General features: G+C 45.1%; 1 protein-coding gene across 1 annotated transcript in view; it reads left to right on the top strand.

Moving 5' to 3' along the window:
• AP3D1 (adaptor related protein complex 3 subunit delta 1) overlaps positions 1-12,511 on the top strand; it is a 43,616-nt gene that overhangs the window by 24,950 nt on the left and 6,155 nt on the right. The window contains exons 13-26 of the mRNA XM_023942887.2: positions 245-393; positions 479-709; positions 2,194-2,425; positions 2,809-2,954; positions 3,080-3,221; positions 3,963-4,034; positions 4,774-4,849; positions 5,669-5,868; positions 6,528-6,601; positions 8,875-9,082; positions 10,293-10,355; positions 10,989-11,087; positions 11,865-12,014; positions 12,137-12,184. Of these exons, the coding sequence (XP_023798655.1) occupies positions 245-393; positions 479-709; positions 2,194-2,425; positions 2,809-2,954; positions 3,080-3,221; positions 3,963-4,034; positions 4,774-4,849; positions 5,669-5,868; positions 6,528-6,601; positions 8,875-9,082; positions 10,293-10,355; positions 10,989-11,087; positions 11,865-12,014; positions 12,137-12,184 (1,890 nt within the window). The remainder of the gene's footprint in view (positions 1-244; positions 394-478; positions 710-2,193; positions 2,426-2,808; positions 2,955-3,079; positions 3,222-3,962; positions 4,035-4,773; positions 4,850-5,668; positions 5,869-6,527; positions 6,602-8,874; positions 9,083-10,292; positions 10,356-10,988; positions 11,088-11,864; positions 12,015-12,136; positions 12,185-12,511) is intronic.

The raw sequence follows: 12,511 nt of genomic DNA, 5'->3' as shown, positions 1-12,511 counted from the left end.
CAGCCAGGCCATGGCACTAAGTGCCTCATCCAGTCATTTCTTAAACACCTTGTGACTTGTGTTGGCTCTTTTTTAACAAAAACATTGAACAGTATTAAACAGGTTTGTTTTTGGATTGGGGTCACAGAGGTGGTTCTGGTTTCTTGTTAACATGATATGGGTCCAGCAAAGAGCCAGCAGCTGCTTACTGGAACTGGAAGGAGTTGGTTGTGTGGGAAACTGGTTGAACCCACCTCTTTAACAGGTCTCCAAGAAGAACTTGATGGAGATTGTGAAGAAACTGATGATTCACGTGGATAAAGCCGAAGGGACGACGTACAGAGATGAGCTGCTGACCAAAATCATAGACATCTGCAGCCAGTCCAATTATCAATACATCACAAACTTTGAATGGTCAGTGCTTCCAGCTGCCAGCTTGGAGCTCTTCACAAAGGTAGTGTAGGACTGCCCTCTGATAGCCACCCATCCCTTCCCATAGGTACATAAGCATCCTGGTGGAGCTGACCCGGCTGGAGGGCACGAGGCACGGGCACCTGATCGCAGCCCAGATGTTGGATGTGGCCATCAGAGTGAAAGCCATCCGGAAGTTTGCGGTGTCCCAGATGGCCATGCTGCTGGACAACGCCCACCTCATCGCCAGCAACACCCAGAGGAACGGCATCTGTGAGGTGCTCTATGCTGCTGCCTGGATCTGCGGGGAGTTCTCTGAGTAAGTGCAAACAGAGCCCGGTGTGCTGTGAGGGCCAGCTTGTGGGCAAAGCTTTTGGTCACTGAAATGTGTTTTTAAGAGAAGGATGGTTCAGAGTATGTACCTTAATGCCACCAGAGTGATTGTTTTTCTCTTCTTCTCTCATGCTATTGATTCCTCAGCTCTTTCTAGCCAAGACATTTTTAACTATCTGGTCATTTTTCTTGTCTCTCCAGCCTTGCCCACTCATGCAAGAAGTCATAGTTGTGAATCACAGAATCCCAGAATATTCTCAGTCAGAAAGGACCCCGATCATTGAGTTTAACCCCTGGCCCTGCCCAGAGCCCCCAACAAGCCCACCCTGAGCATCCCTGAGAGCGCTGGCCAAACGCTCCTGGAGCTCTGGCAGCCTTGGGGCCGAGCCCATTCCCTGGGGAGCCTGGGCAGCGCCAGCAGCCTCGGGGGAAAGAACCTTGCCCTGAGCTCCATCCCAAGCCCTGGCACAGCTCCAGCCCTTCCTGGGCTCCTGTCCCTGTCCCAGAGCAGAGCTCAGCCCCTGCCCCTCCGCCTCCCCTCGGGAGGAGCTGCAGCCCCCGAGGAGCCTCCCCTCAGTCTCCTCTGCTCCAGCTGAACGAGCCAAGTGCCCTCAGCTGCTCCTCAGAGCCTTCCCCAGCTCCGTGTCCCTCCTCTGGGCACTGTCCAACAGCTTTGGATCCTTCTGATACTGTAGGTATAAGCTGTTAGATCTTAGGATGTTGAAGGAACTCCTTAATCTTTAAGGTCTACCCCCATTTATATTACAGGGAACATGTGCAATCACCATGTTTGAATTAGTTCTTTCTCTCCTCCCTGTTTTGCCTGTGTTAAAAGGTGTTTGTGGAGCCCCATCTTCCTGGAAATTAAAAGTTGTCATCTTTTTTCTCAAAATTTTTCAGTGCCCGCTGTAGCACAGTTTTTAGTGCTCTTGTAATGAATAGTTTTTTAGCTTCAATAGGTGTTTTTGTCTCTTGCTTGTGTAGATACAGCTGTTACCCAGCTTTTATTCTGTTAGATTGGACAGGTGTGGGACTGTAGTCTGACTGTAGTCTGCTCTTACCAGCTGGTTTGGTGTCTCCTTCTAATTGTCACTCTGAACACTGGCTCCAATTTAAATTCACACTGTAGGTGTGATATTGGGGGAATGCTGGTACAGCTGAGATCTTCATTTTCTTTAAAAAAAAAAAAAAAAAGTTGTACAAAGAAAACTGCAGATGAAGAAGTAAGAGAATATACTCTTCTTTTCCAGTGTGATCACATTTTTACTTAGAAACAACTTGAGCTTTCAGTGTGTAATAGTCCAGTAACTTTTTTGTGCATCTTCTATTTAGTTGTGAGCAGATAATTTTGAGTAAGAGCATGAGAGCTGTTAAAACAAAGTGCTGTGTTCTATATTCCTTTGTGTATTAAGCACTGCCTGCTGGATTTTATTTTTGCTTACCTTTCATCTGTGTACTCGGTCCTTACAGACACCTTGAGGAAGCAAACCAAACCCTGGAAGCAATGTTGAGGCCCAAAGTTACAACCCTGCCAGGACACATCCAGGCTGTTTACGTGCAGAACATGGTGAAGCTCTATGCGTCCATCCTGCAGCAGAAGGAGCAGGCTGGGGAAAAGGAAGCAGCTCAGGAAATTACACAGCTGATGATTGAGCGCCTGCCTCAGTTTGTGCAGAGTGCTGATCTGGAGGTTCAGGAGAGGGTAAGAGAACGAAATGACTTTGGGATTTATCATAGGAAGCCTTGGAGCAAGTCTGTGGTTCTTTGTGGTCATGCACATTTTCTATAAGCTGTTATCAGTGACAAAGCCCAGATCTTATTGCAGTTTGATGCCATCTCTGAAGGCTGCCAGCAAGATCTTCACTCAAAACAATTTAATTTTAAAATTATTCAGGAACATAAAGGCACAAAAAAGACTGAGCTAAAAGAGAAGCTTAATATGGACTTTTTATATATTTACTTGCAGTTTATGCTACTTCTCTTAATTTCCTTAATGGAGTAAAACACCTTCTGTTGACTTCAGTCAATTCATTTGGTTCAGCTTGTTAAATACTACTCTGAAACCAGTTCTGCATTTGTTTTTAGGCTTCTTGCATCTTGCAGCTAATAAAATACATTCAGAAGCTACAAGCAAAGGAAGTTCCTGTAGCTGAGGAAGTGATAGCCCTGTTTGCTGGTGAGCTGAACCCTGTGGCTCCTAAAGCACAGAAGAAAGTCCCTGTTCCAGAGGGGTAAAGTTCCTTCTCTCTCCCAAACCCTTATTTAAACTTTAAATAATGAAACAAAGTGTATGATGAGACACTGAAATACTCAGGGGTACTGAGTCAAGCTGTTTGTTTGCTGCAATTCTTCCCAGCCTGGACCTCGATGCCTGGATCAATGAGCCTCCATCAGACAGTGAGTCTGAAGATGAAAAGCCCAAAACAATATTTCATGAGGAGGAACAAAGGCATTCGAGACACAGGCAGCCAGAAATAGATGAAGAGGAACTGGCCAGAGTGAGTGAATGTTAAAATGCTTTTCCCTACATAATTCAATAGTAATCTAAGTGGTGCTGGAGCAGTGGGGGCTGTTGTGGATTCTCCACATAGCCAGGAAGCCCCTCTGCTCTCCACAGGTCAGGAATGCTGATCACTGATGTGAGCTGATGCTTATGGACTTCAGTAGCTTCTTTGAATGAGTGTAACATGCTCAGCAGTGATCTCACCTTTCCTGCCTCTGACCTCTTTGGTTGCACAGAGAGAACTTGTTGTTATGTGAATTTTCATTTCTTCCTCTCCTTGCAGAAATGAAAACAGAAACATTCCAATTGCCATCAAAAAGTGATGTCTGGGAACTATAGACTATCTCTAGTCTATAATTAAGAAGAAAAGAAGGGTGTTCTAAGGAATTTTAGTTATAGTATCATATACAATGGCTTGGGTTGGAAGGGACCTTAAAGCTCATCTCATTTGACCCTCTGCCATGGGCAGAGACACCTTCCACTATGCCAGGTTGCTCCAAGCCCTGTCCAGCCTTGAACTCTTCCAGGAATGGGAATTAGTAATGCTACCTACAGTTCTATGCTAGTATGTCTGGTAACTCAGAACTGCTTTATCACACACAAGCTACTCTGCTCAAGTGTTTTCAGAGTAGTTATGTATTGTTCAAAAAAGGCAGGGAGCTTTTGTTTTGCACTTTGGTGTCTTTTATCTCTTTGCTTACAAACACTGTAACTGCAAATCCTCTTTTGCTTTTAGCGTCGTGAAGCCCGGAAACAAGAACAGGCAAACAACCCATTTTATATTAAAAGCTCTCCTTCCCCTCAGAAGGTGAGTCTGAAATGCAATATCTCACTGGCCTCTGCTGTCACTGTGTGGAGGCTCCCTGAATATCAGAGCTGCAGCCTCCTCTGGGACACTGATATTTCTCCTGCAGTTCTGACCTCTTTGTAATGTGTGGACTGGAGTGGCTGCCTGCAACTGTTTTTATAACTCCTGCTTGTGTTGATAATCTCCTGAGTGACCTGGTACTCCCAGAGCAGCCTGTGAGAGTCTGTGCAGTTTGTCCCAGCCCTGGGTGATGGCAGCATTCAGACCCCCAGGCACCTCACTCAGAGCCCTGCAGAGGGTGACCCTGGAACACACAGAGTGCTTTGTGGATCAGAAAGTTGTGGTCTCTGAACACCTTTTTCAGGGGAAGAACTTCCTTTGTTCCCTCTATATCCAAAGTACTGCCCCATGTTCCTCAACTCTAATCTCCAAATTTATCTTCTGAAGTGGCAAGTTATTAGCAATAAAACACCAACCAAAAGCTCTTCAGAGAGCTGCAATAATTCCTCAGGGCAGTAGTGGGTTAAAAAACTTTAGCTAAGAGTAGGGTCCTTTATAATAGTTATCAACTGACTTTAAAACACACTCTGCCACCACACAGGATTTTAACAAGCTGTTCCATTCCTATCCTTTAAAATGTTCACTTAAGGGATTGAACTACTTGATGTTTTTTGATGTGCCTATTTACAGACATTTGTGCTGGCAGTGCCCAGAATGTAACAATTCTTTCTTTTCCCAGCGATACCAAGACACTCCAGGGGTGGAACATATTCCTGTGGTCCAGATCGACCTTTCTGTCCCATTAAAAGTTCCAGGTAAGAACAGCTAATCTTTGAAATTAATTAAAGAAATTCAGTTTAGCAAAAGTCATAATTCCTTCTTAGGACTTCCACCTGAGGTTTTGAAGGGCAAGGAACACACTTTCATTAAAGTCTTAAGTTAAAGTCTTAAATATGTCTCCTTAATTGACATTTGAACATAGTACTTTGCATTCTGAGTTCCTTTCAAGATAATATTAGAAAAAATTCTGTGATCAGGAATGTCATGTAGCCAGATTTGTAATGTTTAGAAGAACCAACTATGGTTTTATGTGGGAGCAGTCACCATGAAAATATCTTAAGAGGTCTGATGGAGGTGATCAGGAGACCTAGAATAGGAGACCTTAAATAGAATCTAATGGTGGAGATACTGTTGGAATACCTTGTTTCAATTGTCAAAAGTAGTTGTGTATCTAAGGAGTGGTTGGATACAGCACTGAAAAGCTGTTGATAAAGTACCTTATACTGCTAGGGGTGAGTTCTAGGTGCGAATATTTAAGTTTTTTTCCAAAAGTTTTCAGTACAGCAGCAATGTCACCAATTCTCCTTAAAATCTCAATGTTTGGATGCTCCTTGTACTGCAGTAATGCAGCCAAGAATCAGGGAGTAGGATTGAGCTCTGTCCTGTTTCTGGAGAAATGGAGTGGACAGCAAAGCTGTGCTTGGGGGGCTGTGTGAGGTGATGTGGAAGTGCAGGGAGGTGTGGATCCAGCTGGCTCTGGGAAGCTGGGAGCAGGAGCAGGGCACACTCCTGGCATGGTGTTCTAGTGCTCAGTCCATGTGACTGTACCTGAAAGCAGCTTGGCTTTCCCCCAGGAATGCCCATGTCCGACCAGTATGTGAAATTAGAAGAAGAGCGAAGGCATAAACAGAAACTGGAGAAAGACAAGAAAAAGAAAAAACAGAAAAAGGAGAAGAGAGGGAAACACCATCGCCACAACTCCCTGCACACAGAGAGTGAGGAGGACATTGCACCAGCTCACCACGTTGACATCATCACAGAGGAGATGCCAGAGGTCAGTTCCTGTGGTTGGGGGCTGCGATTTATCTTTGTGCAGCTCCTGAGAGATTTTTGCCCCCACAACTGCAGCCAGTCTGCATTGTGGCAGTTCCAGAGCTCTGCTGTCTTGCAGAGCTATTTTAGAAATGACTGAGATGATCCCAGGCTGTTTTTGCAGGGGCAGAAATTACTGTCTTTTTTTTCATGAGAGACAAAAATTGCCACTGAAGCTATTAAAGACATCAAAACCAACAAAACAATGTTCATCCCTGCTCTAAAAGTAAATAGTTGTCCAAATAGCATTTATTATGCTCTGCTGCTTCACCTTGACAGTAACTTGCTGTCTAGTCAGCAGCTTTGTAGCTGATGATAATTAATTGCAGATGCTAATGATGTCATCTGTATTTGTTTCTAAAATTTCCTTTAATCAAAACTGAACAGCAGCAGTTCAAATCCTGCTGTTTATGAAGAAGGGGTTTCTGTTCTAAATTAATCTTGAAACTGGATGCTGCATTGAAGTGCATTGTTGCTGTAACTTACTGTGCCTGACTGCAGCTGGCCTGGTGCAGGGTTCACAGGCTCAACAAAACTTAATTTGGGTGGTGTTAAGCTTGAGTTTGAAAATTAATTGCCAGTGGTTTGCTGCCTCAGTGGATGTCTCTATGTCTCCTGCAGAATGCTTTGCCCAGTGATGAAGATGACAAAGATCCAAATGATCCCTATAAGGCACTTGACATAGATCTGGATAAGTAAGTGGCAGTTTTGTGTGTGAGTTCACTGAGTTGCTAAGGGAATGCCTGAGGGCAAGGCTGGGGTTGAGCAGGCAAAGGCACTACAGGCTACCAGGGGAAAAGGCTGAAGTCTCTCATCATGGCTTTGATGAAACCTCAGGTGCTCATCCAGCTTTGTCTCCCACTACAGCTTGGATGATAAAATCTCAACTCCTGAGTATGAGGGAGGGGCAGGAGAGTCACTAAATGTAGTGTGAGTGTGACTGAAGGAGTCTGGAAGCACAGCCAGTGGATCAGGTGTGGGTCACTCTGAGGTTTGGGTGTCCCACTGTCTCTCTGCTGTGATCTGTGTTGGCACTGAGTGTGTCCTGTGTCCATCTGTCCCCCTCAGAATCTCTGTGTCTGTGGCAAGCCTGTGTTGTGATCACTGACCAGTAACACCCACTCCACTGCCCTGTGGCCCTTCAGTGTGGTCCCACTGTTGAGCAGTCTTGTTCTGATGTGACTGAGCTGCATGTCACACCTGTGACCAGGCTGGTCCCCCCCAGCTGCTGGAGCTGTGCCAGTGCCAGCACCTCAAGCCCCTGCATCCACATGTCCATGAGCACTGGGCTGTTCAGTTTGCACATGGAGATTGCTTTGGATTTTTTTTTTTTAGTTGCTGTTTTACAAAATCACCATGCTAAAAATAATTGCTGGTTTGTGGTCCAGGGATGCCTCCTGTAAAGTGTGGAAGACTGTGCAGACCCATGTGGGTGTGTGTAGGATCTCTCTCTTCCTCTAATACTTCAGTCTGTGCCTTTCTTTGCAGTTCCAAATTTATAGGGCTTTGGCCCCTCAATATGTTGTAAAAAGTGTCATAGCATTTTAAAAAAGTGAATAAAACTTTCACTTTATTCAGAAAGGAAGTTTTTGAGAAAATTCCTTTTTTGGAAGGCCAAAGTCTGCAGGGACAAATGTATAAAAGGAAATTAATTTCTGACTGTAGCCCCTGTATTTGCATGATGATTCTCAGAGCACACCCAACAGAGCAGGGCCTGGGTGCTGTGCTCCAGGAGGCATCCAGGGCTCTTGGGTTGTTCCATCCATTCCCTCCCCTGTGCCATGAGTGCTGTGCTCTCCTCTCATGATTTCTCATGTCTGTGTCCTCTCTCTTTCTTTCTGTGCTTGCACTGCTCTGTCTGTCACGCTCACACGCAGTCTGGTTTCAGGGAAGCCTTCCAGGTAAGAATATCTCCCGAGTGTTGACCTTTGTCAGGTTGATTGATTTTGGACAGTGCAAGTCCTTGAAGGGTGGTGAAGCTGTTAAATCAGAGACCCTCACATTTGTGAGTCTGTTTTGTCACTGGCTTTCAGCACCAATGCTGTTCCTGTACAGGTGTACCTGAAATAGTAAAAGATGAGGCCTTGTTTGCTGTTCAGTCTTCTCTTTGTGTCTGAAAGTAAAAAATTAATTGGTTCTAGTTCTTAATGCAATATAAGCAAAAAAAAAATTGGGGCAGTTGAGGCCATTAGACATCTTCCTGAACTGAGTTTGCTGTGCAAATGTAAAAATTGACATTAAATAAAAGCTAAGAAATAGAAAAAGATGCAGTTGCTAAAATTCTTGCTGATTTCTGGAAATGTTTGACAAGAACGAGAGACTTTTCTGTCGGTTTTTGGGTTTTTTTCCCCCCAAGTAGTGAATTTAGGGTACAGTGTTAATATGAACTGCTATTGGTGCTTTTTTGGAACAGGTGTCTGAAGTTACATTTAACTTATAAAATGTGATAATAGAGTAGAAATTCATAGTGCAAACTTTCAAAATAAAAATGACTTAGAGTAATTCCCAATTGGACTGATCTATTCATCAAGAACAACAAACCCCACACCCTTCAAGAGCTACTGGAGCCATGCTGGCATTCCACTGCTCAAATTTCCACTCTGTTGGAAATGCTGTTCTGCATCCTTGCTTTTTCTTGGAGAGGGATTCCATGGAAACGCAGCATAACACTACATGGAGCTGTTCCTCTGTGGGTGTTACTCAGCCTGCAGGCCTCTAGCTGGCACCTCTAAGGGTTAAACAGCAAGACCTTGGCTCTCAGTCACCTTTCAATTGTTTCCTCTGACTCCTAACCCACAGGGGCAATGTCTGCAGTTACAGTTGCATAAATAAACTCCAGGTATAGACGTATGTGCTGATTTCAGGCTTGGGGGCCCAGCTCCCTGAAAACAAAGCACACCTTGTATTGCACAGGTCATCTGGCTGAGGGAGGCTGTTTGCAGCAGGTAATGGGCTCTTTCTTTTCAAGACCCTTAGCAGACAGTGAGAAGCTGCCAGTGCAGAGGCACAGGAATGTTGAGGCCCTGAAGTCACCAGACTCAGAAGTTCCCCTAGTAGAGAAGAAGAGCAAGAAACCCAAAAAGAAGGAAAAGAAACATAAAGATAAAGAGAGAGAGAAAGGAAAGAAGAAAGAGAAAGAGAAAAAGGTGGTAGAGGAGGAAGAAGAAGAAAAAAAGGTAATTCTTCAAGATTTGCATTATTTTAGCTCCTGCTGTTATTGCTGAGTTCAGTTTGTTGCTTAGGAACAGTTGCATTTGACAGTTCAAACAGCTGAATGCATTCAACCTCTTATTTCCTTAAGTTTTACAACCATAGCAGCAGGTATTTAAAGATTTCTGTTAATAAAAATAACATTTATTTGGCCTCCTAAGTTAGCAGAACTCAGCTTACTGCAGCCTACACAGCAGGTCTGCCAGAGCTCACGTGGAAGCTGAGTTTGCTGATATTTTGTCTGTTCTCCAAGTGGGGAACTCCTTAGCAAAATATCTGGAACTTGTGTTGTGTCATTTGTTCTGCATCCTGTCTCCCATGTAGTCCAGAACCTTTCAGTTATAAACCCTGCCATTAGCTGCCAGTTGCTCTCAGGATTTGAAGTATCCTCCTGTTAATGCCCTGCAGAGCTGCATTTTCCCTCTGCACTGCAGAGGGATTCCCTTGGAATGTCAGGGATACCCTGGTGAGGGGTGCAGGGCAGGTGCTGTCAGCTGGGCCCAGCTTTGGAAGTGCTCAAAGACTAAAGTGAAGCTTCTTGGTGTGTTTGCTCCTGAATGTATCACAGCATCTGTGCATGAAGAGCATTCTGGAGTGCTGCATTTGCATGGGAGGTTTTGATTTAACTGTAGAGTCACAGAATGCCAAACTGGTTTGGGTTCAAAGGAACCTTAAAGCTTATCCAGCCCCACCCTCTGCCATGGCAGGGACACCTTCCACTATCCCAGGCTGCTCCAAGCCCCATCCAGCCTGGCCTTGGACACTGCCAGGGATCCAGGGGCAGCCACAGCTGCTCTGGGCACCCTGTGCCAGGGCCTGCCCACCCTCCCAGCCAACAATTCCTTCCCAATATCCCATCCAGCCCTGCCCTCTGGCACTGGGAGCCATTCCCTGTGTCCTGTCCCTGCAGGCCTTGTCCCCAGTCCCTCTCCAGCTCTCCTGGAGCCCCTTTAGGCCCTGCAAGGGGCTCTGAGCTCTCCCTGGAGCCTTCTCTTCTCCAGGTGAGCACCCCCAGCTCTCCCAGCCCTTCCTCACAGGACAGATGTTCCAGCCCTGTGATCTTTTTGTTTTGGTTTTCTTTTATTGCTGTTGTTGTTGAGGGGTGTTGGGTTTTTTATCTGATTATTAAGAATGTTATAAAAACAATGATAATGGGCTTTTTCTCCTGAAATTCAGGGGGAAGACTTGGATTTCTGGCTCTCCACTGCTCCACCAGATGCTCCCATGCCCCAGCCACAGGTAGGAATCTTTTCCACCATCAGAGGAAACTTCTCTGGTTATTTCTTGCCTGTGAGCTGTGCAGGAGTGCTGTGTCATGCTGCAGCACAGGAGACAACATCAGCTTCATCTCCTCAGCTTCCTGCTGGGGAGCAGAGAGAGATATTGTGTCTGCCCAGTTGAAAGAAACTGTGATGGGAGACTTCAGGCTTGTTCTGTGCAGATCAAGGAATAGAAATAGAAATACAGATGCAGCTCCAGGCTTGGCTGGTTTTGTTATTGATAGGTATAATGTTATACAGTGGGTACAATTTTATTTCCCAGTATGAGGTAGACTCTAGCAACATTAATAGACATGAGAGACAGAGTGTGAAAGAAAATTCTCATGAATTTTGATGGGAAATTCTAGAGGAAGAGACAGGGAATATAAGGGGATGGATTCCTTGGAGGAAATCTTTTGAATCGTGTCCTCAGGTGATCATATTTGCTGGGTTTCAGAGGCATGAAATGAAAGCCCTGATACCATGTTAGCCTAATGTCATTTCTGAAATAACAGCTGTGAGGAGTTGTCACTGTTGAGTTTCTTTTGGTGTGGGATTCGGTTGTTCCAGCTGCTTTCCATTGGTGTCAGAATCCTTCTGCTCTTCTCCTCAGAGCGAGCCCAGAATGGGCACTGCTGTGGTGGCTGAATCCCAAGAGGTAAAAAAAGAAGAAAGGGAAGAGCAAGATGAGGAGGAGGAGGATGAAGGAAAGGTAAGCAGTTCAAGTTAAGAGGAAATTGCCTCAAGTTACACCAGGGGAGGCTTAGATAAGATATTAGGAAAGTTGTTTTTGTTTTTTTTTAATTTTTATTTTTAATGGAAAGGATTGTCAGGCATTGGAACAGGCTGCCCAGGGCAGTAGTGGAGTCCCTGTAAGTGTACAGAAAACCTGTGGATGTGGCACTTGTGGACATGGTTTAGTGATGGACGTGGTGGTGCTGGGCTGATGGTTGGACCTGATGACATTAAAGATCTTTGCCAACCTTCACAATTCTCTGGTTCTATGAACTTGCTGTCACCTTTCAGGCATATTCTCCTGCTGTCTCAAATTCCTTAAAAAGCAGCACACAGGATTTACCAACAGCACCTGTCCAGTGCAGTGTCCTCCTGCAAATGTTACATCCTTGAGAAGCTGTGAACACCTTGTGGTCAGAGGTTTGGTTGTTCCCTGAGCCAAGGGACAGGTCCCAGTTAAAGCTGAGCTTCCAAACAGTTTGAGAGATTTGGCCTTGTGCTGTTCCCAGGCTGCTTTGTGATAAGGTATGGGCAGCTGGGTGAGGAGCAGGGTTTACTGGGACTCCATGTACAATTAGTTTTGGGATTTAAGGGATGGTAGCTCTGTTTTGGGTGCTGTAGTAAAGGGAAACTTTGCTCAGTCCACAAAGTGCAGAGAGCAAAAGTCTGGAGCTGGAAGTGTGGTAGAGGGGTCATGGCTAGAAATCAAGGGTTTCTTTAAGGGCCTTTTGTAGTTTATTGTTCTTCTTGATAGAAATCCTCCAAGCATAAGAAGAAAAAGCACAAGAAAGAGAAAGAAGAGAAATCAAAGGATAAAAAGAAATCCAAAAAGAAGACTCATCACAGTGAGGAGGAGCCCCTGGAGTCGGTGCAGAATGGGACACTAGAGGATGAGCCACTACCAGTGAGTAGCTGTGCCCAGGCCTGGGGACAAGGAGATCTCAGCTGGTTGGGAGGGAGGACAGTGACAGCCCTTTTTGGAGTTGTTAGTTCTGGTGTGACTGTGACTTCTCTCTTGTTTACCAGCCCATGTCCAGTTACCGCCTTCTCGCTGAAAACCCGTACATTAAAATGGTGAGTTTGGGGTGTTTGTTCCAAATGTCATTCCCTGTGTTCCCTGAGAGAGGGATAACCCTGGGCATGGTGGAGTGACTTCATGTAGCCATCATATAACTGAAGAACTGTTTCAATCCCAGAAGGTAGAACTATAACCAAGCTTCATTTCCTTTGGGTATTCCACTTTAATTTCTAAGCTGATATTTTCCCAATCCCTAGATGATCACCAGTGTGTTTCCATAATCCTCTAGCTATACCAAATTACCTCCCTTTTGAACCTGGTTTTCCCCTCATGTTGTCTTCTCCTCCTTGAAGTTCCTCTGATTCTTTCCTGTGACATTTTTC

This window comes from Cyanistes caeruleus, chromosome 25 (assembly GCF_971803275.1).
Source record: "Cyanistes caeruleus chromosome 25, bCyaCae1.hap1.1, whole genome shotgun sequence".
In the NCBI taxonomy this organism is placed as follows: Eukaryota; Metazoa; Chordata; class Aves; order Passeriformes; family Paridae; genus Cyanistes; species Cyanistes caeruleus.
Note: the sequence above shows the minus strand (reverse complement) of the source record. Positions and strands in the feature narration are given on the sequence as shown.